A 26493-nucleotide genomic window follows, 5' to 3' on the forward strand; every position below is an offset into this window, starting at 1 on the left:
GTCAGCTGGGATAGGCTCCACATTCACACTCACAGGCCATTTAGAGTCACCAATAACTCTATAAACTACATGTCTTGGGACTGGGCCCCGGCACTGCACCACTGTGCCGCCCTCTCTCCTGTTTATAAGAACAAAAAAACTTCTCGAGTGAGCAGCCGTGTGATAAGTACAATGTGACAATGTACAGCAAGCTGTCCCTTATGTAAATATGATTATGCCAATGTTACACCTCTCCATACGTTGTAGGAGAGGTTATTTATGTTAACAAATAGATAAAAAATCACTTGAAAATGTCCTTATATCATCTTCCAGCTATATTATATGTTATAAATCATTTATTAACTCACTCCATTTGATACACTAATGAACACTGCAATTTGTGCGTGACCTGAGAACCATACATTAATTAAATTAAACGTCAGCACTGGAAACAACAGAACAGCAAGGGCCAATGAAAAAAGAAAAGGTTGTACTAATTCTCATGCTGAAACACCTTAACTGAGCTGAGCAACACACACATTCAGCTCTGAAACTGAGCAAAATGACGTGACGCTCTCGAGGAAAAACTCCTAAAGCAGCTTGCAGAAAGAGCTCTCAGAGAGAGAAGAGGGCTCCGGGAAGGAGCTCTCAGAGCAGGTGAAAAGATTCAAGCAGGAGCTCTCAGAGAGAGGAGCTGTCTAAACACAGTGAGTGTTTGGAGTGGGGAGCACAGCGGTGGGATGAAAAAAAAAAGAGCTGGATGAGACACTGCTGTTTTTTTTGTATTTTTCTTTCTGATGACCCAATTTTATATATATACAGTTTATAACATGTAACATCACCAAACAAAATGTACATTGGAAATGTGTTGGTGGAGGTGCTTGAGGTAATATTCAACATAAAATCTTAGAAAAAGCATCCATACAGTGACAGCAGCCATTATGACATACGATCTATGGCACAGAGCTCACTAATGTATGCTGTAGCCAGACTGTGGAGTGCTCAGATAGCAATGAGTAAAACTTTAAGATTAATTCTAAAATAAATTGGAAGCAAATGCAGAAAGGCTAAAAATGGGAGCTCTGATGTTGGTATATTGTTCCAGTTAGTCTGGCTGCAGCACTCTGTATAACCTGAAGGTGGGAGCTACATTAATCAGTTCTGGAGAAGATAAAAGCATGAATACATTTCTCCAATAAGTCATGAGAATGATAAAAAAAAATCATTAATAGTCAGTTCGTATATCAAATCAGATGATTTTTTTTATCATCAGATAACACTGGCTCCAGGCTTAACGGAGGGGAGCAGTCTATTAAACTTATCACGCAGTTCTGATCCATTTCAAACAGAAGCAATCATCTATTTTCATTGCTACAGTGTCTGACTGGTGCCATGATCACCAAATACATCAGTACACATTTCTACCATAAAACTCCAGTTCATGCTACTCTCTATATTATGTACACATGCTATCGGCATCAAAATGTGAATAAATTCTCACTAATAATTCCTGATTAACAGTATTAAGCATGGATGTGTTAAGGTGGTCAGACAAATGCACAACTAGGTCATAAACCAAATTTTCTTTGATAAGAAAAAGACCACCTTAAATGTGAAAATCTGGAGTCAACTAGCTGCAACTAAATGTGTGTTTCTATGAACTATTCATTACAGTAAATATATTTTGAGACTTAAACTAACTTCACCTGTTCACAACTGTGTATATCATTTGCCAGTTAACTTGTGCAACATGTTGAGCCTGGAGACACAAATTAAACAGCCAGTTCATTGAAGCCACTAATCATATCACTCCATTCATACTTCATGTGTATTGATTGAACTTAAGAGCTCTTCCCCGTTGCCCCCCTGAGACCACAATGAATATGAGCTGGGTGTTATAGAAAGTAATTTATTACACAAACCAAAGCTAGTTTACAAATACAGTTTCCAGTCCTGTGTGTGTGTGTATGGTCTAGTATGAACAAACCCACATTTCATATTTACAGACTTTGCATACAGCTTGGTTTTCCTGTTCCTTTGTTTACATCACTGTTTCAGCATCCAAAATCAGGATTTAAAAATACAATAAAAAGTAGAAATAAAAATGATTTGTACATAAAGGAGACTTACAATTGTTTTTTTTTGTTTCCTTTTTGTCTTTTCAGCTAAGTTTGTGTTCAAAACAAACAAACAGAAAAAGAGCCAGCACATGTGGTCCTAGCGATGCTCTAGACAGGCAGCCGAGAGGCCAGCCTTTCTCCTGACTGCCTAACAACAGCGTTTGGCAGGGATGATTGACGAGTCGTTACAACCAATTGTAAATCATCAGAAAAATCCAGGTAAAGCACATAAGAAGAATAAACTAAAGCAACGACACATAAGCAGTCCCCTAGTCTTCCGCCTCCTATTTTAAATACTGATAGACAACATATGACTTTTTTTTTCTTTAAAAGCAGGAAATAAAGTATAAAAACAACAACACAAGACTCAGTTTCTGGAACAGGCTCCTCCCTGTAGGCCAGGAAGAAGAACAGGAGGGTACAACACTGTCGACAGAGCCCAAACCTGACAGTAAAACACACAGAAGAGTCAGGGAAAGCTGGTGGCTTATAAAATCCCAAACATGACTGACCACCCTCATCATTTTTAGAGAGACATACCGCCAAATTTTCAAATATAGAGCATGTGGTTAATTCTTTTAGATCACCAGCATGTTTTAGCCCAACCGGACAATTCTGGCATTTCCATGCACAGTTCTGTGGATTAAAAAAAAAAAAAAAAAAAAAAAAAAGGTCATGTCACATGTGCCATGTTTGTCTTTTTAAGCTCAACTGTGTTAAAGCAGGTGGAAGATACCAACAGTTAACCAGCAAAAGGCAGACATGTCGATGGTGGATAACATGATATAATCCAGGCACCTTTTTTTTTTCTCCTCCTCAAACATGAACTAGTTCTGGTTATTGTACATTTGACCTTTATACATGCCTACACGCAGAAAAAAAAAAAATGAATAGTCGTTCATCCCAAATGTGGAGATCAGTGGTGTGCATGTAAACAATACTCTCCTCTCCTTGTTCTTTGTCCTGGTCTAAAACCAGGGGAAGATGAGCACCAGCAGTCAGCTATGTGGAACAGGAAGGGATGGGAGCTGAGCCACGGCAGAGCTTGCTTATGTTCTTGTACTAAGCAGGGCAGGAAGCTACTTTAGTCATCCAGTGGGGCCACAATTCACCTGCTACTTCCACTGATTCAGTCCAGAAAAGGTTTTTAAATGTTAAAAAAAAAGAACCTTCACCTCCTAAAGTAGACAAACCAACCTGAGTAAAGATTCACCAGCATGTTGGTTAAATTATAACATCCAGCCCTGAGACTGAGGCCGTCACAATGCTGCTCCTCTGGAAGTAAACTTTACACAGCCCTCTGCAACACTGCTATGGTAAGATACCCAATATTTACAGCAGCAAGCTGAAATACAGATGGCAAAGAGCCACTTTGAACCACAGATCAGATGAGGGTGTGCTTTTAAAAATTTCAATTCCGTCTGTGTACAAATAGAGCATTCACGATTAGGTGGCTATAACAGATCATCTCAGGAAGAGAAGGGCTCAGTGTGTTAGTCACTGTCAATCTGTAAGCACAGGATTAGCCAGATAGACTAAATAGATGAGAGCTGGACATGTGCGCATGCAGCTCCACGGCTCCGATAAGACGACCGTGAGCACCGGACGGCACGTGACCACTTGTTTACCGTCTTAGACAGAACAACTCCATCAGGACAGACTTCTCTAAATGCTATATTTATTTGTTTTTTTTGTTCTTGAATTAAACTGCAAGCTAATCCACCTCAAACCTGTTTAAAGCACCATTTTGAGGAGTACTTGTTTAATACAGCTGACTAGTGATTTGTCTACTTTTGGGGCCGTTCATATAACCTGCCCAGGTAACTACAGCATGTAACAAGGAAGCTGAACGTGAAACTCAACAATGGAAACTCAAAGTTTTGCCCTGGTTTGCACGTATACAGCGTCATCGTGATCGCACCTCAGCGCTGTGCTTCAGTCTTCCCATCCCTTCACCTGTCCGACTCCACGCCACCCTCGCCCTAATTCCAGGCATGAACACCTGGGGATAAACAGTCCACTGGTGGCTGTTTACAGTGGTACTCATTTACTGTGCTGTCTGTTTGCCCCCATCCATCCGTCAAGTCATCCAGGTGGGAAACTAAACCTTTTTATGTTGTTGTTGTCCACACTGAACACAGTCACATCCCATAATTCACCAGCAAATTTAGCAGTTAGCTAGATTATTTTTTTCTTTTTTTTTTAAAAAAAGGACCAGGATCTCCTAATCATCTTTATCAGTGTAAGTGGCTTGTTGAAAAGACAATTTGTACCAGTGTTTGGCTGGTGGCTGGTGTAAATTTCCCACCTTGATGGTAAACCCACAGGTGAAGAGCCCAATGGTTTACAGCGGCCATTTACTGTCCTCCCTCCTCCCCCCGCCCGTCCCGTTCCGTCAAAGCTTCCCAAATCCAAGTCCCAGGGTAAATTCAGTCCAACAAACAGCCATTTTACAGCGGTAGTCATTTACTGCACTCTTTTCTTCCCCGTCCCTCCCTCGCCCATCTAGTAATCCCTCCGTCCCTCCCGAGCCCTAGCCCCGGGTACAGTAGCCCGGGGTGAAAACTGTCCATGTATGTCGGCCATTTTACAGCAGTACACATTTATTGCTCTTCTTGCCGCGGCGGGCCTGCAGTGCCGCCCTGGTGGCCATTTCAAACACCTCCCGCACGCCGTCCTTGGTCTTAGCAGAGCACTCCATGTAACCGAACGCTGCGATCCTGCCGGCCATGTCCCGGCCCTCCTCGGACTTCACTGGCTCCTATTGGACCAAGGAAAACAATGGTTAATATTCACAGTGTTGCTGCTGTTACTAGTGAAAGCTGTGATCTTCTGCACGTTTTATTAACTAGCTGTGTGGGATGCGACTATTTCTAAACCTGGGCTCATGCATGAAATGCTAGATGGTAACACTATGGTATATGGTGGCATTTTATGCCCATCTGAGTCACCTGTTTTGTCTTAATGAACACAGTGGAAATAATGAATAAAATACACAAAATGGTAGATCTCAAGTGAAAGAAGGATTTTCTGTACCTGCTTCATCTTGGCCAGCTCTCTGCGTGTGTGCTCATCATTGCGCAGATCTTTCTTGTTTCCTACCAGGATGATGGGAACGTTGGGGCAGAAGTGTTTGACCTCTGGGGTCCACTTCTCTGGAATGTTTTCTGTGAAGCAAGAAGAGCCGGAGAAAGAGGGAATAGATCAATAATCATTGGCAAGGAGCTCTCTGTTTTGTGTACGTGTGTGTGCATGTCTGAGGTCATTTCGGCAGTCAAGATTAAAATTCACTGCAGGGCCTTTTACAACAGAGGCGGTGAATCTTCCAGCTTTATCAATGGGAGGCCTGATTGAAAAGCTAAATTAAAAAGGGACAGCATCTGTTTAATTTACAGTAATCTGTGAGTAATCCTGCAGAGGAACTGCTGGCACTAATACATCTTATGCCAGAAACTGATAATAAAACCTTTGCATAAAAGATTCATGACGGCAAAGCAATTAACCTCATCTTCAAATGAGTTAACAGGATTTGATTAGACTAACATTTAAAAATAATAGTAATTGAATTTAAAAGTGTAAAAAAAACCCAACTTGGTCAGCAAAAACACAAAAATGCAAGGTGTGGAAAAAGCTCATGTAAGACCATTTACAAGCTTGAGTATAATACGCCTTTGTTTTATTACAGTTGTGACTTCCTCTCATTTAACCCTGTTTAATTTATGTCTGGCTATTTCCATACGATCGGGGAAGTGCTGTTCATAATCATAATGGCAGAAAAGGCACGGCTTGTTCTTGTACAACATGGCTGCATGCCATGGCATGACAAATGATTTGTTCCAGTGTGTGTGTGTAAGTGCAAATGTAAGCAGTTCCTCTACAAGCTGTATTAAGAGTCACAACAAAATGACCACACGAACTACAGAACCCAGAAATAAACTTCTTATGAACAACGGAAAGACGGTAGAATGTATGGGAAACACAGAGACGTGGGTTCAGTGTGATGCTTGAATAGGTGTCGGTCTGCCTGTCTGTGTGTGTGTGTGTGTGTTTTACTCACCCAAGCTGTCAGGGCTGTCTATGGAGAAGCACATGAGGATGACGTCAGTGTCTGGATAGGAGAGAGGTCTCAGCCTGTCGTAGTCCTCCTGACCCGCAGTATCCCAGAGAGCCAGCTCCACCTGACACACAGATGCATTGTGGGTGGAGAGGGCAGGGAGGAGAAAAAGAAGGGGAGAGTTAACACACCATGTCTACTCTGATAAGCACATGTTTCACGTTAAAGCCAGCATATTAATGAGATCATAAACAGAGACTGCAGCAGACCTCGCCCTGACCAGGAAGTATAAAAAAGGACATTTTATAATTCCTCAGATAGAAAATAATACATCACAACGGCTGAATAATTACAAATATAAAAAGGTGGAAAGCATAGAAATAAAGAGTTTAAGTGGAGTATCTCTGTAATACTGGTAAAATAAAGTAATTTTATAATTCTGACAGAGGATCGTATTTTAACTATGAATATTTTAATACAGTTTGGTTAAAGTGAGACTTCAGTGCTTGAAGTCAAGTTTGAGCAAGTGTTCACATTTTTAAAATTCATCTAATTATTACAGAGATGATCAGTGCATATATGAACAATAGTGTAACTGACTAACAATTAGCTCAACATCAGTTTTAGTGTCAGCAGCCCAAACTGACACGTGTGACCTTTTTTCATAGTGTCAAATTAGCACCGTCCCTAACAAATACTGTGCCACACACTTAACAGCCCTGACTGACACATTAAAACCTCTCCGAGCTAAATGGGGAAAGGAAACCAGACCAGGACATTTAGAAAAGTGTGACACCAGAAGCAGCCCGAGTCCTCTTCAAGCAGCAGGGCGAGAAATCAAAGCAGCCAATAAAGACTCAACGTCCCAGAATCCCATTAACCCAGAATGAGGTCGGGAGGGTTTATGACTGATGAGTTGGGCTGGGTGCTGCAGTTATCCAGAGAGAACGTATAGACTGCATCACCTGGAAGTCCACAAGAGAATATATCTCTCTCATTTCTGGCCTAAAGTGGATTTTTACAAGGATTAAACACATCTATCAACACCATCGATGTGTGTCCACTGCTATGCACTGACTGCTGCAACGTGAGGGAAGATGTGAAAATGGGACATTGCAGTTTTATCAACACTTGCTCACTTGGCCCTGAAGGTAGAATTAAAGTGTTGAGCATGATTAAGCACAGAGGGAACAGAATTAGCCCTGATACCAGCACAGAAAAGCATAGCCGAGACCAAAAGTGACGGGGATATTATTCATCTGTGGCAGGACATTTGTGCATCAAGCATACCGGTCACTTGGCGAGGCGTGGGGAAACACAGAATCACTGCAGTTGTCTCACCTGTTTCCCATCCACCTCTATGTCAGCGACGTAGTTCTCGAACACGGTGGGGACGTAGACCTCGGGGAACTGGTCCTTGCTGAAGACGATCAGAAGACAGGTCTTTCCACAAGCTCCATCCCCAACTATCACCAGTTTCTTACGGATGGCTGCCATCCCTGCAGGAAGACACGGAGGAGGGGTTTATGATCAAGGAGCCAAAGGAAAGGTGAGACATTTGAGGCATTTGATGATCCGTACACACCCATACAGGTGTTCACTGGAGCAAACTATGTGCACAGATGTCCAGTTAAAGCAACAAGACAAAAGAAAAGTTACAAACAATGTATGACATTTCATGCAAGAGTGTATGTGTTGAGTGGTGTTGCATAGTGCAGGTGCACAGTGCAACACTATACTTGATGCGTTTAACCACATGGCTGTAAAAAAGGAGCTTCAAAGCCTCTGAGGGGCCTGCGAGATGATTCATGGATTCTGAAAAAAACATTTCCAGGGCAGATACGTAATAGTCTTCACGTTTGTGATGAATGCCCTTTCCTTGAAATAAGGAAGTTGTTTTAACCTTGGAGGTGTTTTAATTATTGCAACAAAAAAAAACAAAAAAAAGTAGAAGTCTGTTTCATATTTGGGGACATGTTAAGCAAAAAAGGATGAGGGCAGTTTGTGTAAATGGAAACCTGAAATCACACAGACATCCTGCAGGCTAGCTGCATATGAAAAAGGTAAAGAGTGAGTCAGGGGAGTGACAAACAGCTAACTACATGCAAAATAGCGTCCCCAGAAGGAACCAGAAGAAAGCTGAAACGCAGAAAAGATGCGGTGTATCACGCGAGAACTGTTGTCCGGGGTCCTGATGAAATGAATCGTCTGGTGTGACGATTAAGTCTGTAAATGCGAGGGACCCTGCATTTCTGTGCCCTGCCCCGCCTTCACGCAACAACACACAGTTGTCAAAGTGCGATTTATGGCACGGTGCAAAAAGCCGTGAGCTACCAGGAAGCAGAATCTAGCCGAGGTTCCAGTAAGCCGCCACAGTAAAAAAGACCCAGCAGACGCGTCAGTATGGGTGTGAGAGAACAAGTTTGCCTAACTGAATTAGGGGAAGTTGGGCCAAATGAGTGTCATGTAGTCTTGTGTCATTGGCTGAGAGCAGCGTCGATCGCTCCATATTGGGAAACGACATTCTACAAAAAAGTCACAAACACAGGAACTTTGTGTGGGGCTTGTGGATTTTTCTATTGAATTGGACCCACAATCTTTAGAGTTATGCAACTCTCGCCGGTGTATAAACTATTGAAAATAACCAGAATTACAGGCACAGACCGAAAAAATGAAACAGGAAAACAGCGATTTCCCTTCATACATGAACAGGAACTGTGTCCAAAAAGACTCTGGTGTCTGTCGGGTGTGGAAACAAACGCTTTATTCACAAAGCGCACATCAAACGCACCTCGTCTGTCACGGTGGCACTGCCACAGAGACGACTTTCACATTAACACAGTCCGTGTGCTGTGCGCTTACTAGCCGCACAAGGACAGCAGGACCTCACGTGGAGATGGTAATAAATCACAGCGCTGGCAGGTTGTTTCCTTCTTGATGTGAGAAGGTGCGGCTCTGTGCAGTGTCAATCATCTTTTTCTAGCCTGTTATCTCCATCACAGGGAGCCAGCTCTAGAGCAAACTCCCTGGCACGTCTCCTGCTTCTGAGGCCATCGGCGAAGCTGCAGGTTTGATCTGCAGCACAGGCCTTGTCAGAGGTTAGTTAGAATTTGATTGTTGGCATAATGCTGTAAAAAAAAGAAAGAAAAAAATCCTAAAATCTGTTGCATAGGTCTTGCATAAGAGGATGATCTGGCCCCCAAAAACAGTCTGTCTTACTTCCCCTTGTGTTTTTGTTTTATTTTTTGTCCATACAGCAGTTTGTATGCGACTGGCATTTCAGCCACAGTAACTGGTGCGCTGCCTTGATATATTCATAAGCGTCCTTTTCTAAACCACAGCACATTTGGACGTACCAAATTGCTGTGACCCACGGGGCAAAAAAATGTGACAACTCGCTGGATTGATTAAAATACAGACACCTATGCAGACTAATGGTTCTTGTCAGTGATTGCTCCTGAATAAAATGGACTTTCAATTTCACCGTCCTGTTTTGGCCGAGCCTCATTACTTTCTGACCCCGAAATGCACCAAAGCACTGTGAGGTGCTGCAAGCATCCTAGAAATTGTAGATGAACTCTAAGTAGGACAGCCATGTCAAAAAACATTAGACCCCCCCTCATGATTTCAGGAAAAAGACAAAAATGGGGACAGCTGTTGCCTGGAGGTAGGTGTGTGGTCAGTAAAATGGTTGACCAATGCCAGAAATAACAATGTGCCCTCCTTCCAACATATGATGCCAAGGTTTCTTATAAGAAAGTTTTTTTTAAAAAGGCATTGATTGCCAACAGGAGTCTTGGGGCGGATAAGGTCATTATCAACCTATAAATTCCCACATTATGCATGTAAACCCTTTCTTACCAGGAATGATGCAGGAAGACACTCAACAGGGACACAACCAAGACAAAACACCAGGGACACAATGTGCATAAAAAAAGCAACGCGACAGGAAGATCTCCATTAGCGGCGAAGACTGTTGTGTCTGAACTCTGAGCTCGTTCCTCAAAAAGGAGCACGGTAACACACAATAGGAACGCCAATGACTCCAGGAGTCCAGGAAATGTATAGCGACAAAAATTCACAGACACCGTTCCACAGAACTAGGGCATTACAAGGAAACTACGCAACATTACGAGAACGCAGTACCTACAAGTACCTCTTTTTAACACGGTCAGTAAAACAAGCTGTGTTCATGATTTTTTTTTTTTTCAAAAGTAAAAGGGCAGCTATGTAAAGCTGAGGTAACCTATATTTTATGAATGTGCCCAATGATGACAGCCCTGCAGCCCTGTGGTGTAGGTCTGTTATTATTCTTCCTCAACTGTCGGTAGGTAGCAGAAACTTGCCTTCAGGCTACGTGTCACGCCTTAGTTTCACATTTTCTTTTGTCTTATTGCTTCAAACGGGTCTTCAGACCAGCCCAAAACCCGATGATTAAATTTGTCCATGGTCCCCGGGCTTGAAAAAAAAAAAAGCCCCGGGCTTTTGACCAGATGGCCTCCATCGGGTATACCTGCCCGATATGAGTCAAATATGTAAATTAGCGGCTCAGTGCTGCACACATCCGCGAGCCTCGGGTGTGTCAGAGGCCAGAGAGGGTCTGCTGTTTTTGAACAATGCATGATGAAATCTGGATCAAAGTAGATTGGATTCAGCTGTGATTTGGTGCATGGGAATCTAAAAATCTGGGTGACCTTGATCAGTGTGAAACCTAACTACTACTCCTTTTCTAAAAAATCCAGATGTTTCCCAGTGAAAGCTCACTCCGTTCACTGCTCACCCTAGATACAAATCATGGTTCGAGTTCAAACAGAATGTAGATCACCACAAACCACACACAACACCATCTTGGCCTGATGCTGATATGTTAGTCATACCTGCTAGACACAAAGATCCAACAGAGTTGTCGAGCGTTGCACACGGTGCATGTGTGAAGCGATGGAAATTATACAGGCCCGACTGTGGCCTGCGGATATCCACAATATGGCAGATGTTTCTTTGGTGCGTATGTTTAAAACGTTTACGCCGACTGAAGATATGCAAGCAAATAACAATAAAGTGAGCACATCAGAAGACATCCTAGTAGGTGATAAGGATCGGCTACATACCTGCCTGCATGTTAACCACAAGAGACAAACTACGGATAAGGAGAGGGACGGTCAAACTAACAGAGGAGGAGAGACGAGAGAGAGCAACAGGAAACACTCCTGTGATAAACACTGTCAGTGAAAATAGAGGGATGACAGCTGCCGGCGGCGCTGAGCCTTTTTGTCGAATTTTGTGATTCCCTTCAACAACAGGCTTTCATAACAGGATCGCTGTGCTCCATTTGAAAAAAAAAACAAAAAAAAAAACAGATGCTCGTAAACTTGACAAAGCCTCCAACACTCCTTTGCTACCACATACTTAAAAAAAAACTAAGACAATGTTTGATCTTGGTCTTGTCTTTAAAATCTAGTCTCCACTTTTGGGATGGTATCTTGCAAACTGTCATCCCTTCACAACACTTTTTTTTCTTGCCGGTCAAACCAGCTGATGCATCCACGCAAACCAACAAAAAATGATTGGTGTTTTCACTGACCGGTAAAGTGTTCCAGCGAAACAATTGGACCTGCTTTGCTTCCCTTGTATGACACAGCTTTAAATGAATTTTAAAACGCTTCACTGTGTGTTTGGTGATTCACCGGCGTGTCCTTTAGAAAACCCCACACAGGCAGCAGCAGCATCTGAAAGCCTGTGTGTTTACACCAGGAAATGACCCACGCAGTCTTCAGTGTGGAAAATTAATGATGGTTGACTGACTGCCAGTGACGAATATTTCAGTTTCAGACTGCTGACAAGCGGTGTGGGCGGTGAAATGGTTTAATTAATCCATTATCGTGAAAGGAAGAGACAAAAAAAAAACACTACAAAATATATCTCCCTTGTGAACACTGGCTGGTGATCTGTACACACTAATAGGACTGTTAACATAACATAACCTACGTAATGAAGATGACAGTTACAGCATGTGTGCTCAGGAACATGTTGATCTTGACATTCATTCAAACTGTCTCCAGGACAAACTGCCACCAGGATGCTTTAAAACCACTTGCGTGATCACTGATGCCAAATTTGAAGCCTTGATAAATACATCCTTGTTAACAAGCCTCCCTATAATCATAAAAAAAATAGCTTAAGTGAACCATAAAATTATGAGTCCAAACCAACTACTGATAATTGTTTAAAATGGCCTGCATGGAGAAACACGACACAATAAAATTATCCACGTAGGATAATGAATCACTTTCACAAATCAAACCTCTTCGGCACGAGCCCCCCTCAGAGGAAAAAAGCTGAGTAGACAACGTACTTAAAGTAATATGCTTACTGGATAAGTATGGCCAGCCAGACACATTCAAGTCAGTCTTAAGCCTGTCTTTGCCTGTGACCATTAAACCGTCTATGGTCATTTAATTAAAATGTATATCAGCCGCTGTCGTCGTTCTGGCAAACACTTTCAGCAGTGACAGTGTGCAAACCTGCAACAAAGTCTTCCTCACCTCCACCCCCCTGCTGTAGGTGCTGCAAAGGGAGCTACAGGCTAGCATCTTCTGAATGACTAAAGCTTTATACACAGAAAAACTTTGATCCAGATTTAGACGTCATAGACCTGTGCAATGTGCCACGAGATAAGATACGCTCTCGAATTTTACTTATCGTCGCACATCTTGAAAGAAATGTCTTTCCATTTGTTTTACCGGTAACGTTTCTGTTTGTCTGGGTGAAAAAGAGGAAATGCATCTGCCAGCTTGACAATCATGTACATCACTGCCACCCAACCAAAGTCTCTAGCTTTGGTTCAATCTTGTACTAAAACACCAACTGATAAGATTATTTTGACAGCTTCATCCAGTCCAGTGCCCAAATATCTTAACACTTTTTTTTTTTTAATGGACTCTGCACAGAAAGAAGTTGTGTGTGTGTGTCGCCTGTGAGAGCTCCCAGTGTTTAGTCAAACATTGTTTTTTAAAAACCAGCTAGCCACTGGGTGGGTCACCAGAAAGATGGCGTCATCACAGAGGCAACAGATGGCTAGTGTGTCCGCAGTGGAAGAATGGGTGGGTGGCCCCGATCCAAACTAAACACACCAAGCGAGACATTATGCGTTATATACACCTTATGACCGCTCATAAGACCGTGCGTGACAAAAGCGAAAAACTTGAACCACGCAAGGGGAGACCGAGTGCTCCAACACGCTCAAAAAAACGAGGAAATGTTTGTTTTTTGTATAGAAATAACACAGCAGTGGTTTATTTGTTTGTTACAGTGCTAAGCAGGGTAAAAGAAAACTAACGTATAACATTTAACAGCCGTTGAAGAAGTGCCGCTGAGCCGTTGGGAAGAAAAAAAGCCTCATTGTTTGGGCTCCGGCTGAATCGCCAATCCAGGCCAGTCTTTACGGTTCAGTTTCTAATCCTTACTTAAGTTTTTTTTGTTTTTTACAGTTCACAAACAGTCATTGCTTTAATCTAGACGGTCAAATAAGTTCCGACACTCAGTTTTCTCCTCGATTCAACTGTGTGGCAACTGCGGAAGCGGCGTTGAAACCGAGGTAGGTTTAAGAGGAGGGGGGAGAGCTAACTTAGCTACCGTGAGCTAACCTCGCTAGCTTTTAGCTTCGACGGCTCCGGCCTCTCAAAAAAGCGTCCGGGCAACTTTTTAAAATAACCCTCCCCGGCTCTTAAAGTCGACAATACGAGGAAAAGTAGCAGTTCGCAACAGTTTCGTGTTCCAGAAAGTAGTTTACCTGTGGTTTACGTGGCTAGCAGTCGGATTTTTTTTTTCCTCCTGTGTTTCCCGGAGCAGAGTTGCTTCGCCGACCAGTCGAGTCGCTCGCTGCTTCCTCCCCGTCTCAATCTGATACAATGAATTACTTCACGGGAGCGCGCCGCCAGGGTTTGTAGTTTGTAGCTGGGAGGGGAGGGGAGGGGAGGGGGAGGGAGGAGGGGGGTGACGGGAGCGAGCCTGAGAGCCACACCTGCGCGGGCACGAGGTGTAACGAGCGACCCGGGAGTTGCGGGCTCGCAGGCTGCGTGGAAATCTGTGACAGTGGCGCAATTAAAGCGAGCTATAAACACGGTCTATTTTCAGACGTGACATAATCATAACGGTCAGAGGACTGACGTGCGCTTAAATCTAACAGTACATGTTTCTATTTTTAATCTAATAAAACAGAGCCGTGCAATACTGGGCTTATAATTAACAGGTAATCTAAATGAGTGTTTTTAAAAAGTACTAGCCGGGGTCCAGAATGACTCACTGACTATTACCTCTTATCTAAAGTACAACTAGTCAAACTATTGTATTTTTTAAATCTTTTTTTAAAATAATTGCTGATTTAAGCTTATAGATAGTTAGACAGTTAGTGGGCTCTATTTTAGCCTAGTGTGAAATAAATGGTGGGTTATATTCACGCTGTGATAAAGATAGCTTTAAGCCAGTTGTATTATTCTGGGTTAATTGTCTAATACAGCTCTGCCAACACTGAAGCTCGAACTTTCTGTCGCTGTAACTGCATGTGAGCCGAGTCTGGACTTACTGCCCCACCTGGTGGACACTTTAGGCAACTAAACAAGATAGATAGATAGATAGATAGATAGATAGATAGATAGATATCTTCATTAAAGTTCAACCTGCGCAAAGAAATGTTTTAAGTAATTAAACCTGTGCTAAGTTAAACATCAACAAACAACAAGAAAATTTAACATGTGAAGATCAAATAAAACAAACAAATAGAAAACTATATAAAACTATATACAATTAAATTAGACACTGGATGAAAGTCACAGCATAAACAAATTCAAAGAGTAGAACAGATAGATATTTTACATGCGTTTTACTTGAAATACAACACACACACAAAAGGAGACGTACTTATAGACATGCATATGTGGAGAGATGGGCAGCCACACATAGCTGCACCCTGGGAGCCGTTAGGGGTTCAGTACCTTGCTCAAGGGCATCTTAGCAGTGCCCAGGAGGTGAAGTAGCACCTCTTCAGCTGTATTCAATACTTTGCTCCATGCTGGATTTGAACCGGCCACCCTCCAGTCCCCAAGCCAAATCCCTACTCAGCAGGTTGAATCTGCCTATTTGTCGTCGATCTATAGAATCTGTAGTATACCTCTAATCTACTGTATGCTGCTCCATTCTAGACACTGTGTTATTCCCTTTTCCTTTCACAAACCCAACCTCCAGCTCATCAGCTCAACTCCACATGTAGAACAGCAGATATCGTTTACATTACTACAAGCTTGTCACACTGATGACAAATGGTAATATCATACACTGAGAACACAAACAGTACAAACTAAACTAAACCAAGAGGAATGAAAACAGGGTGGTGGTGAGGTAATGGTTGAAGATGAATGGGGTTAGATTACAGAAGGCTCCTTTGATCATCATTATTCTCTTGGTCTTTGTCAATAAGGCCTTGTAGTATTGTATAAAAGGGGCCCGGGTCTTAATAAATCATTGTGTGAGTCCTTTGAATGGGTATTTAATTTTTTTCAAAATTTTGGAAATGCGTAGTGTCTCTTATCCATCTTGTGAAGCTTGGTGGAGACTGCTGGATGCAGGATGACTGAGCAACTTTTTTAATGTATTTTGAAACAGTCTAAAATCAGTAAGACCAATTCTGCCCTCACTATTTCATAGATATGTTCTCAATTACTACTAATAAATTACTAATAATTAGAACAACCAACTGTAATAAAAGTGATCTTCCATATAGCTTCCTGACTTAAAAAGGATATTCTAGTACTCCTTCCAGCACTCTTTATTATTTTGTCCTGCAGTCTCTTGTGCAACTTCTTAAAATCCCACCTGTGAATACCAGAAAATGTTAAGTGTCCTGGTTTAATCAAATTTTTGCCAACTACCCACTTACGAAAAAGTGAACTTTATGCCAATTTGACGACTATTCAGCTTCTGGCAGAACATTCATATCCCCTGTTATAAATAAGCCTACCATCTTCTTATGGTAAAATTACATGTACATCCACAGAATGACAGCAAATATCACAACAGTAATGCAACAAAAACTCAAACACTTGATTTCATTTCATACAATTGTCTTTTATTTCATATAGAGATAAAGAAATATATCTGAAAACTAAAACAGAAAAGTCTGTGCGACAGCCACAGTAGAGAGAGAGAGAGAGAGAGGGAGGGAAATAGACTGCCATTAGTATCAACAAGATCTGTTGCTGCAAAAGTAGGGACAGACAAGTAAAATGAAAGAAGTGAGAACTATAAAAAAACAAAAAAACAAAATTAAATTAAACCCAAAACATTGCTGTGAATCAATCAACTGTAATCCGTCATTCATTTTAGGGCAGAAAAAGCAGCTTTCATCCACAAGTCATGAAGCTGGTGTCACTCACCAAACAATCACATTTTAATCCGATTTATTGCCTGCCAAAGTGGCTGAAAGATGAATAAACCTTTCAACTCATAATCCAACCACTCCAAGTGATTATGACTCTGTTATGCTGATGTCGTCACATAACTAAATTCATGACTTTATATAAATAAATATAACACAAAAAATGAGACTTCACAATCGGGGGAACGGGTTCTGAAAACCAGTACAGGAGAAATAAAAGTACAGAGGCACTGTTCATTATAGCAACATATGAATCCCGCCTCAAATAAAGACAGACAAGTTTAAAATTAGTATTTTAGAGAAACTGGACATCCAAGTGGGACATGATCAGCAGCTAGATGCAGATAAATCTGTGTTTTCCATCCTCTCCATCAGCCACTTTGACAGTGAAAATCAAATAGTTTGAGTAGAACTGAGAAAGCACCTGCTGCAACTTAAAAACAGTCTACCTGCCTGTGGAGTGTCTAAAGATACTGGTGTACTGGAGAAGAACACTTATGAACCGTGTGCATAGCCACATTACAATGATAGCATTTTAGCACTTGCTCATTGACTAAAAGGGTTTGGCCACTGGCAAACTCAGTGACAGTGCCGACATTCTTCTAGCTTGTCAACATCCATTGTAAATTGGCATTACGTACAGTACAGTAACTGCAATCTTTTCTTGTCTCGTAAAGATGTTTACAGCCAGAACAAATGGGCATACCCACACAAAAAAAAAAGAGTGTGGAGGTTTGCCTGGGTTCAATCTGAAATCTCAGACTGCCAACTACAACATCACTACAACTTTTTCACTTATCAAATTACACAACTTCAGTTATCTTCAGGCGTCTATGTTAGAATGTGTTTTGCTGCGTTGCTGCATTTTTATTGTATGATTCAAGCTGTGTTGTGCCAGCCGCTAAGCTACACAAAAAAAAATAAATAAATCATGCTATTTCCAGAGTAACTTGCAGATAAAGTGGTACGAATGGCACCATGAAAGTGAGACTGTTACTAACTGTATTTACTGTATATACAGGTTTGTTTAGACACTTTCCCTCCATTGCTACTGTGAATACTTGATGGCATAATGCAGTTTGAGATTTCAGATTTATTTGAGTGCAGCTCAACCTTCTCCACACTGAAACTGGATTTGACTCAGCTCTGGTCTGAAAGTCTCTCATTCCTGGGTCCAGTCATTCATGTAAATCCCATCACCCACTCATACCGATTTAATTAAATAATGGCCTCTTCTTTCCAAAATAAGAGCACAGTGAAATGAGCAGAAGGAACATGAAGAAACACAGGACAGAACACACAAGAATCACTCTAATATGGCTTATCACTTCCCATACATATCATGTTTCCATCAGGTGAAAAGCGAAAAGCGTTTCGTTGCTTGAAACTCAGAGCCCAACATCTACATATTTAATCTAAACTTCCCGTCCTTCATAACTTTAGCTTAACACATTATCATGGGTTGGGAATCTATGGCAAGACAAAATGAAAACCGTTCTAAATTTGAATATCAGTCTGCTAATGTGATCTTTCACAGTAGCACATGTTCCAAAACTGGTGACATAATGCTGCAATCAAGTCATACAGCACCATTTCTGCTTCTGTCAAAAAAGCAAATCTTGTGATGTTCTTCCTCAAAACTACACCTTAAAAATGTATCAGCCAAGTCCAGACACTGAGACAGAGTCTGTGGGCTGAGGGTTTCCCCAGAAGCTGATAGGAAACCAGACTTACAGACCTCTACATATTTTCCTTTCTTTGCACCATTTCCCCACACATGAATTAAAGTTTGACATAGCATTTCTGGGTTATTAAATAAGGTTGTTAATAAATATGAGCATACTTTGCAATCGCAAAACCAAATTGAAAAATTACAGGTCACTACTTCTGGGCAGATACAGGAGGAGATCTTACAGTTTTTCTTAGTTTATGAGATGGTTTGTTACCTACAAAGACAGCTGTCAGACCAGGAACAATCTGAAACTTAATCTACTGGGCCAGTTTTCCCAGGAGGGTGGGGTGAGGGATGAAGGTTTGTCTTTTATCCTCCTTAATAAATGAGCAGCAGAAGTGTGCGATTCACTTTCATCACTATTTGGAAGTTTCAACAGTTGTCAACCTTGTGATCACAAGCTCACAAGTTAAAAAATTTAATAGATTGTCACCGCAGTGAACGCAATATCTGAAATAATTTATTGGCTGCAACTGACTTTAATCAACAAGGACAGGTGGTAAATGGGGAATTCAATGATTTGGTCATTACCATAATAGAATGCGACATCTGCAGTGATGAAGGTCCACAAAATGAATGAATCACTGACCTTTTTGGTCTGCATAGAATTTATGAGGCATTGTTAGGTGAAACAATTTAGCTGCCCATCAACCTCCACTGAAAATGATTCCTCATGCTCCTTCTTCATGTGTGAAATGAAAGTTGCAAATGTTACAAATGCAAAGGATGTGACTGGGAAACCCTGACCAGGCTGACTACTAACAAACGCAGGCGTCCTCCTTCTCTGGAGTCATACATCCCTATGAGTCAGTGTCAGAGATACAAGAAATCATAGCAGAGTGACGCACCAGATACAAACTTAGAATCTGCAACTCATGAATCATTAGGATTTTACACCCTGACAATACCTGCACTTCTTCTCTGCGTCATATGCACCCAGATAATTGAACAGCTACTGCAGATTATTGTATCATTTCAGATCCTAGAAGATGGAAGAGTAAAGGGGTACAGGATGATGCTCCAGGAATAGTTAACCTTAAAAAACAACAACTCATAATTCAGAAAACGAGAATCATAATAAAACACCATTAACATGTGGTGTTAGTGCACAGAAACAGTGTTTTTGTTTGGGGTTTTTTTCTGGATTTTGTTTAGTGAACAGACCCAGAAGGAAAAAAAACAGAAGTGTTATCCACTGAACAAATGAGGGATGAAAAAAAAAAAGCAGGGTCCATTTCTCTGCCTGTTGTTCCAGAGGCGGCAAACGAACCTGGTCTAGAAAAATCCTTTACACCTGGCACCTTTTCAAATCTTGAAGTTTTGTGTCATAGTTCATAAACAGGTCAGACCTGCAGCAGCTTCTTTCTTCTGGTCCAGCAGTCAGAGATTTTGCGCACTCCCTCTGTTCCACACTTGGTACATATTTAGAACAACTGAACCAAAAAGCTAATGTCAATCGCAGCCATTGTTGTCGGCGCTTTATCAAACCGGTGCGCGCAGAGTCGGCCTTTCATCAAGAATCAAGAATTCGGCGTGAGTGTCATTGGCGGCTTTCTGGTGGCAGGCAATCAGAGGACAACTGTGGCTGCTCCGAAAGAGATTTACAAAAAGAATATTGTACACCCATTTTGTTATTTATTCAGAAAGCAAGAGAGAGAGACACATGAAGCAGTGGACAGAGCTCTGCACGTTGGGATTAAGTCCGGACAAGACAGAATTTCTGGTTGAATTTCGGTCGTATGCAGAAAAGAGGAGAAGTATTAAGTGTCCAGTTTGCCCAACTACACTGAGCGTTTACAACCAACACGTCTGAACTGAAAGCACTGTACAGTTACCACCCCTTTGGGCTTCATGGTTACATCGACACAGAGTGTTTGTGGCGCAAAGTCGTGTGTATGAACTGGTCGGAGATGTTGTGTGTGTTGCCGTGTGTGATATCGAGTGTGTGCCTAATCACGGTCACTGAATATATTCGTATACTAGTCAGGGACACCGATTACACTAGTATACCTGCCAGTGACACCAAACAGAGCTTGCGTATCTGTACATGTGTGTTCTATTTGTTACGATCTAGAAGGTGCGTCCTCGAAGCTGATAATGCTGGACTCTGGGTGTTGCGTTGCGCCTGTGGACGTCGCTCCACTACTCTGCGACAATGAGGATGAGGAGGTGGAGGAGAGGGAGGCACCGATGGTTCCCCCTCCTGGTCTCAGTGTTGAAGAGGAAGGGTCGTGTCCACCCGGGAGAAGTGGCTGTGTGTCGGTTCTGACCTCGTCGTCGTCATCGTCTTCCTCGTCGTCCATGCTGGGCCAGGCAGACTGGTCCTCCACGCGCTTTAGACGCTCGTTCAGGGCTTTGAGGGCCAGTTGTCTGGAAGGAAGAGGGAAAGGAAGCATTAATCCAAAAGGATGGAACAGCTGCGCTACAAGGGAGGTCTGATTGATTTTCATTGATTTAGTGCTCCCATGTAGATCTAATCTAATACTTCTGCAGCATCAGAGTGCTATAAAACAAGTCTCATAAAGCTATGAAAACATTAGGAGACAACAAAGGTGAGCAGCCCCTCATCTGTTAGGCAAACAGAGTACAGGAAGTGAGGCAAAAGGGCTGCACCTGGCCCAGATGATGGTCAAATAGATTGTACTATAACCAATTTAGTACCAGTTGAGACTTTTGGTTAATGTCCTGTCTCTTGTCTTCCAATTAATTTACATTACACTTACAATGTTTATGTGGCCCATGGTAGCATTATCTTCTGCCCGTTGTGTAATTAATAAGCTGTTTCCACAGGTAGAAACTACAGGAAACAGTTTATATATGAGCTGTGGAGTGTAGCCCTATCAAAAAAACCCTTTACATACAATTACATCAGCATTTTATTTTTAGGAATTAAACCTTGAACTCAACTGTTGTCATGCATTATGTTAAATACTTGTGGAATCAATGCTGCCCTCGTGCAGTGAGCAGAGAGTCAGGTGGTGGGACCAATCGCTGTTGGTTTACCATGTCTATTGCTAAATGTCACATAAAAAACACATCATATTTTGAATATAGTGTCCATGTTTCAAATGCTCTGTAATGCCAATAATAATAGTGATGTGTCTCATGTTGTAGAGTGTACTGTATATGTGCTATAACTGCTGAGGTTTTCTTTTTTTCTCCTCCCCTCTCCCCATGTTGTTTCCCTTTTTTCTTCTTTCCTTTGGCTACCAGACCCTGTCCTGTCCTCCCCCACTTGTCTTATTACATGTATTATTTGTATGGACAGACTGGTGTGCAATTTCGTTGTACTGTACTTGTACTGTCACAATGACAAATAAAGCCCATACCATACCATACCATACCAAAATAGTACTGCAAATCTTACTTTGCCAATTCTAGTTGAAGTTAAGCGTCCTACACAATAATAACCGACTGGTAAATGTGTAAATTCACAATCATCCAAAGTATACACTTCTACACTTCTACACAGTCATGTCATGCTGGCAATCAAAAAGAAAACTCAACAATTATTCAAATAAACAAAGTCATTTTTAGAATGAAACCCAACATTTGTTGATCAAATCTTTCCATCTTTCTTTTTTACGCAGGACTCTCAACAGACAGCTAAACAAGCTTTACAGACCTTAGCTTTAATTACGTGGCAGCCATTTACTGACAGACGAATACAGAGACAGAATGTAGCTTAACCAGTTAAAGAATCTTTGATGCCTCTATCGATTTCCAAAAGGGAAGCTTCAAAGTGTTAAACATGGGAAGTTATGCGAGCACTAAGCAAATACTTATGACTATACTTATAAACAAAGAACAAACAAAACAAAACAAGCCTGTGACATTTAGAGGGGCACAGGTCTGTACACGTGTATGTGTATTTGTGTGTGTGTGTGTGTGAGATCGATGATATCCATCTGTATCTGTAACTGAATCTGTAGGACAGCTTGTAAGTGTGTCTGCTAGACAAAAGCAACGGAGGAAAAATACCCTCCGGCGGCTTGAGTGTAGATATTACTGAGGGTGAGCAAGAGCTGGTGTGTTGCACAGCTCAGACGTGAGCATGTACGGACTGTTTGAAGAGCATGACTTAAAACGAGCACAGAGGATCGGCAGACTCTCCCTGAGTAAACACAACTAAAAACAACACTGTGTCTGTGCCTCCTCTCTGAGCGGTACTAATACCTGCCTGCATTCAGGACAAACCTATACAGCCTAACCTTAATCACAGTTTAATTGTTGAATCTCGCCTAATAAGTCTGATAAGTTTTGCCAGAATATTAACTGATTCGACTCTAATTGGCCAGTATTAGATATTTCATGATAAAGTAAGCAACAATAAATCAGACAGGCCGTTACATGAGATCAGTGTATAAGCATGTATGCATGCAGATGTAAATGTTTCAAATTCTTTTTTGCTCTGACTCACCTCCTCCTCTCTGCGTCTTGTGGGTCTGTCCCTGGCAGGCTGATGGTGATGGAGGACGGCGCCCCCACGTCGTATCTCTTCACCATCTTCCTGCACACCTTAATCTTCACCAGGGCGGCGTGGACCAGCCCTGCCAGCAGCCCCACAGCCGGCTGCAGCGCTTCAGGGAAGAAACTAGCAAAGGCAAAGTGGTCTGACATGTCCCCACGGCCTCGGCTGTGCCTCTGGTAAAAGCGCAGGTAGACCCAGCCGGACAGGGCGCCGTAGCTGTACGAAGCAAGAGCGGCAGAGCTGTCGTGCAGCCCAGACAGGCGCAGTAAGGCCAGGAGGAGGAGAACCAAAGCCGGTGCTGCCTTGAGTCTCACCTGGGATGGCAGGGAGAGACAGATTTTAGTTCTTGTTAATGGTAATCATCAGGAAAAAAAGACAGCTACCCGTGGCTGCCAGTTCCCACAATTCACTCAAGTCAGCAAGATTCAGGAACTGGAGCAGCAAACAATAGCTGGTTGTACGCCAGGGTGGAAGGCGGGAGTCATAGTCATAATGTACCAGATTTGATAGAGTACATTTTCTAACCTCCGCAGCTGAGATGAGGGAGATTAGAATGAAGTAACCCAGTTTTAGACAAACTCATGTTGAGCATAAAAAGCAAAAAAAATAATGTCGGCTAAAGCAGAGTGGCCTGGTAGTTTAGGAGACACATTAGGAATGTGTAGCAAATGTGTGGTTTAGACAAAAACAAGCCTTATCTGCACACTCTAAGCTCCTCTGCAGTAAAGCATCAGATTTAATCTTAAAATGTAAATTAACGGATCACACTGTAGTCCAAATTTGGAAGAGAGTCACACGCCTGAATCCAAATACAGCAAACATTAAACAGCTCAACCCCTGGCCTGTAAACCTTACATAGCTGTAATACAATAGCATGATCACAGTATTTGACTCCAATTTGACTCCCCGATGTGTGACTGCACAAGATGATTAGCATTCCTTACCACACTATACTGCCACAAAAATAACCACATGCTATCTAGATGTAACAAGTAAGTAATAAAAAAACAGCAGCAAAAAAAAAACCTCAAAACAAATGAAAACCTTCTGTTGAACAGGTTAATGAGATCCACAGAAACCAAACCACCAAACACTGTTACACAATGTGTGTCTTCACTCCCACGGCATAAAACAGTTCAAGAATTTGAAAAGGCACAAAAAACATCTGCAACGGACACACACGTGTGTTGTTTTTCTGCCTATTTTCCGCTGCCTTTCTTAAGGCCGTGGTTTGTAGTCTTGTTAAGAAAACAGTATATCCTGCTAAGTATTAGTACCTGGATGTTTACGTGCAGAGCCACAAACTACAGCCTCATAGGTGGCTGGAGGCAACACCCCTGGATGTCAAAAGAAGAACCAAACATCATGTGGATTTCCAGTTTGTGAAATGTTTTTTGATATTTTGTAAAACCTTGGATCGATTTCTGTCCAACACACTGCTAGTGGTAGCGTGTATTTTGAGTATTTAACTCTGTAACATATTATTAACCTAAAAGCTACATTTAGACTCCCTATGCTTTCTTTACAGCAGACAGCAGACACGAGCGTTCACAGGTCTGGTATCTGTGATCATAAAAGCTTGATTCAGTAAAGACTCTAGAGGACTGCTCTATTTTCGAACAGTCTTTCATACCTTTAGGTTGTGGAGGTTCTTATAAATACTGTGGGTTATTCTGTACTAAATTAAACTCCGTATGGGGAGAACAAAATGCTGTGCAACGGTTCAACCAGACTGAAAGGGCAGAAAGAGACAAAGACCCCTGTGAGTAATAGTTAATAAGAATATAAGAAATCAGTCATTAGTAGAAGAACAGATTTCTGTTTGGTGGTCTGTGCATTATAAAATGACGACTACCTGTCATGACTGAAAAAATACAGAGAGAATTTGGATTTTTATCTATCTGGATGGGCCACGCAAGTAAGCCTATGTACTGGAAAAAGTTGACTATCCGTTAGTGAAGGTAAGAACTGAAGGTAAACAGTAATGTGTATGAAAAGCTTCTAAGACTGACACACAAAAATGGTTTCTTGAATTATGTTGCCTAATAGGTAGCGTGGACTGTCTGTACTCCCATTTCAGGAACGTGAATATGGCTGGAGGCATCTCCAACATGTGCTGGCCATAGTCTGATACAGGCCTGTTTATGTTCACATCTCAAGGACTAATATTTAGCTTTCCAGTGCTGTTTACATTCTGCTGTCAAACTCCTCACTGGTCTGGTGTTATCGGAGGAGCACGCCCCTTTCCAATAAGCATCAATAGACAGCAGAAATGACTCACCTGTGGCACTCTGAGCACTGTAGTATCCCCCATGGTCTGCTTCAGCGCCACCAAGACACCTCCCAGGAAACCGGCTGCTCCGTGGATGCGTACAGCAAACAAGAAGTCCAGGTCAAAGGTGGCAACATAGGTGAGGAGGTAGGAAAGGCCAGCGAGGAGGCCTGCAGAGACATTGACCACTGCAAAAAAGATCAGGAGCTCCAGAGCGCCCCACAGAGGCTCCAGCAGGCGCCCACAGGCCATAACTGTCCCCACGTTGGCTGCCACTCCCCAGACGTGCTGCTCCACCACGCCATGGGTCACCAGTGTCCACACCCAGAAATTAGGTGGAAAGAGGTAGCCTGGGGTCACCCCGAGTGCGTATGGCGTGTCGACTGCCCATGACAACAAATAGAGGAGGACCACCACGGCACTTATACTTTTGACCACAACACTGGTGCTGGCAAGGGCAGCCAGGAAGTGCTGTCGTGCCACTGGCAGGTATCGATTCATTGTTGGTGTGTTTTGAAGAGGATCCTTCTTGAGCAATTGAGCTCAAGGGAGCTAAAAAAAAAAAAAAAAAGCAGATCAGTTGCTCCTGGTGCAGCAGATGTTGGATCCTGGTGTCAGATTAATAATCCCAAGAAGAACAGGTTACACCTGTATGTCCTGACCGCATCAAAAACCACACTTCTCTATGGGCCTTCATTCGGGAGACTGTGTTTTAATTGGTTTAAAGCTAGCTTTGGTAAGGTCTATTGTTCCTGTTCAAACACGGTGACAAACTTAGATAACCGTGAAGATGTGATAACCTTAGCCAGGAGACCTTCTGATCTAGCTGCCTAGCTGGCGACCTTCAGTCGGGGTAGACTGGACGAGAACAAGCTTACAAATCACCACCAGCGAGCAGGCAGGCAGGTGGTAGGAGCTAAACATGCAAATCCTGGCTGAAACAAACGCACCTCAGTGCCTAACTTCTTCAGGGGGATCTTGGCTGAGTTAGCTTGTAAACACAGGGGAGCTAATGTTAGCTAGCTGTCAAAGAGCTGGTTTCTATCCGCCACGGTGGAGCGGGAGAGGTGACGTCTTTGTTTGCTTATACGACAGGGCAGCTTGCGTCTATAAAAAAAACTGACAGCACAAACTAGAGCACGGAGCTCCCGTCCTGGTCCTCTGCGTTGCCTCGGCCCGGTGTCTACAGGGCTAGCCCGAGGATTTCCCGTAGCTAGCAACAGGCCTTCAAAACAATGTTAGAAACGCTCCTGAACCAGCGTCAACTCGCGGGTACTTCACGGGTTTTTCATACTACCTCAGCTCCATTCGCTTATTTTATTGTTCTTCCGCCTTTTGAGAGCAGGTCGCCGCAGGAATTATGATAATATGTAGGCAGGCACTCCTCCTCCCAGTAACACCACTCAGCTACTGACCTGCGCTGTCTGCCACCGTCA

The 26493-nt window shown here is 42.4% G+C and overlaps 2 protein-coding genes across 3 annotated transcripts; both read right to left on the reverse strand.

The window, feature by feature from the left end:
• Positions 1-1872: 1872 nt before the first annotated feature.
• On the reverse strand, positions 1873-14091 carry rhoab (ras homolog gene family, member Ab). The gene is made up of 5 exons (XM_019270866.2): positions 13943-14091; positions 7495-7652; positions 6157-6277; positions 5136-5266; positions 1873-4860 (listed from the first exon to the last, which is right to left on the reverse strand). Exons 2-5 carry the CDS (start codon positions 7648-7650, stop codon positions 4687-4689), a joined length of 582 nt encoding a protein of 193 aa, XP_019126411.1. The 5' UTR covers positions 7651-7652; positions 13943-14091; the 3' UTR covers positions 1873-4686.
• A 2160-nt stretch (positions 14092-16251) lies between these two features.
• On the reverse strand, positions 16252-26482 carry tmem115 (transmembrane protein 115). Of its 2 annotated transcripts, XM_010730074.3 has the most exons (4): positions 26355-26482; positions 25067-25609; positions 22735-23099; positions 16252-20684 (listed from the first exon to the last, which is right to left on the reverse strand). In XM_010730074.3, the coding sequence occupies exons 2-4, from the start codon at positions 25556-25558 to the stop codon at positions 20378-20380; spliced, it is 1164 nt and encodes a 387-aa protein (XP_010728376.1). In that variant the 5' UTR covers positions 25559-25609; positions 26355-26482; the 3' UTR covers positions 16252-20377. The 2 variants fall into 2 exon arrangements, with proteins under 2 accessions (XP_010728376.1, XP_027144797.1); XM_027288996.1 differs by having other exon boundaries at positions 25067-26473.
• Positions 26483-26493: the final 11 nt, after the last annotated feature.

The sequence above is a fragment of the Larimichthys crocea genome, chromosome XV (genome assembly GCF_000972845.2).
Source record: "Larimichthys crocea isolate SSNF chromosome XV, L_crocea_2.0, whole genome shotgun sequence".
In the NCBI taxonomy this organism is placed as follows: domain Eukaryota; kingdom Metazoa; phylum Chordata; class Actinopteri; family Sciaenidae; genus Larimichthys; species Larimichthys crocea.

Bases quoted from the DNA above. Each gene is read 5' to 3' on its own strand.
- rhoab (XM_019270866.2), bottom strand. From the start codon at position 7,650: ATGGCAGCCATCCGTAAGAAACTGGTGATAGTTGGGGATGGAGCTTGT. The intron at 6,278-7,494 runs GTGAGACAACTG...TCTGTGTGTCAG, and splicing joins TAGAGGTGGATGGGAAACAG to GTGGAGCTGGCTCTCTGGGA. The intron at 5,267-6,156 runs GTGAGTAAAACA...CTTGCTTCACAG, and splicing joins AGACAGCCCTGACAGCTTGG to AAAACATTCCAGAGAAGTGG.
- tmem115 (XM_010730074.3), bottom strand. From the start codon at position 25,558: ATGAATCGATACCTGCCAGTGGCACGACAGCACTTCCTGGCTGCCCTT. The intron at 23,100-25,066 runs GTGAGTCATTTC...CTGCCATCCCAG, and splicing joins CAGTGCTCAGAGTGCCACAG to GTGAGACTCAAGGCAGCACC. The intron at 20,685-22,734 runs GTGAGTCAGAGC...TCTTCCTTCCAG, and splicing joins CAAGACGCAGAGAGGAGGAG to ACAACTGGCCCTCAAAGCCC.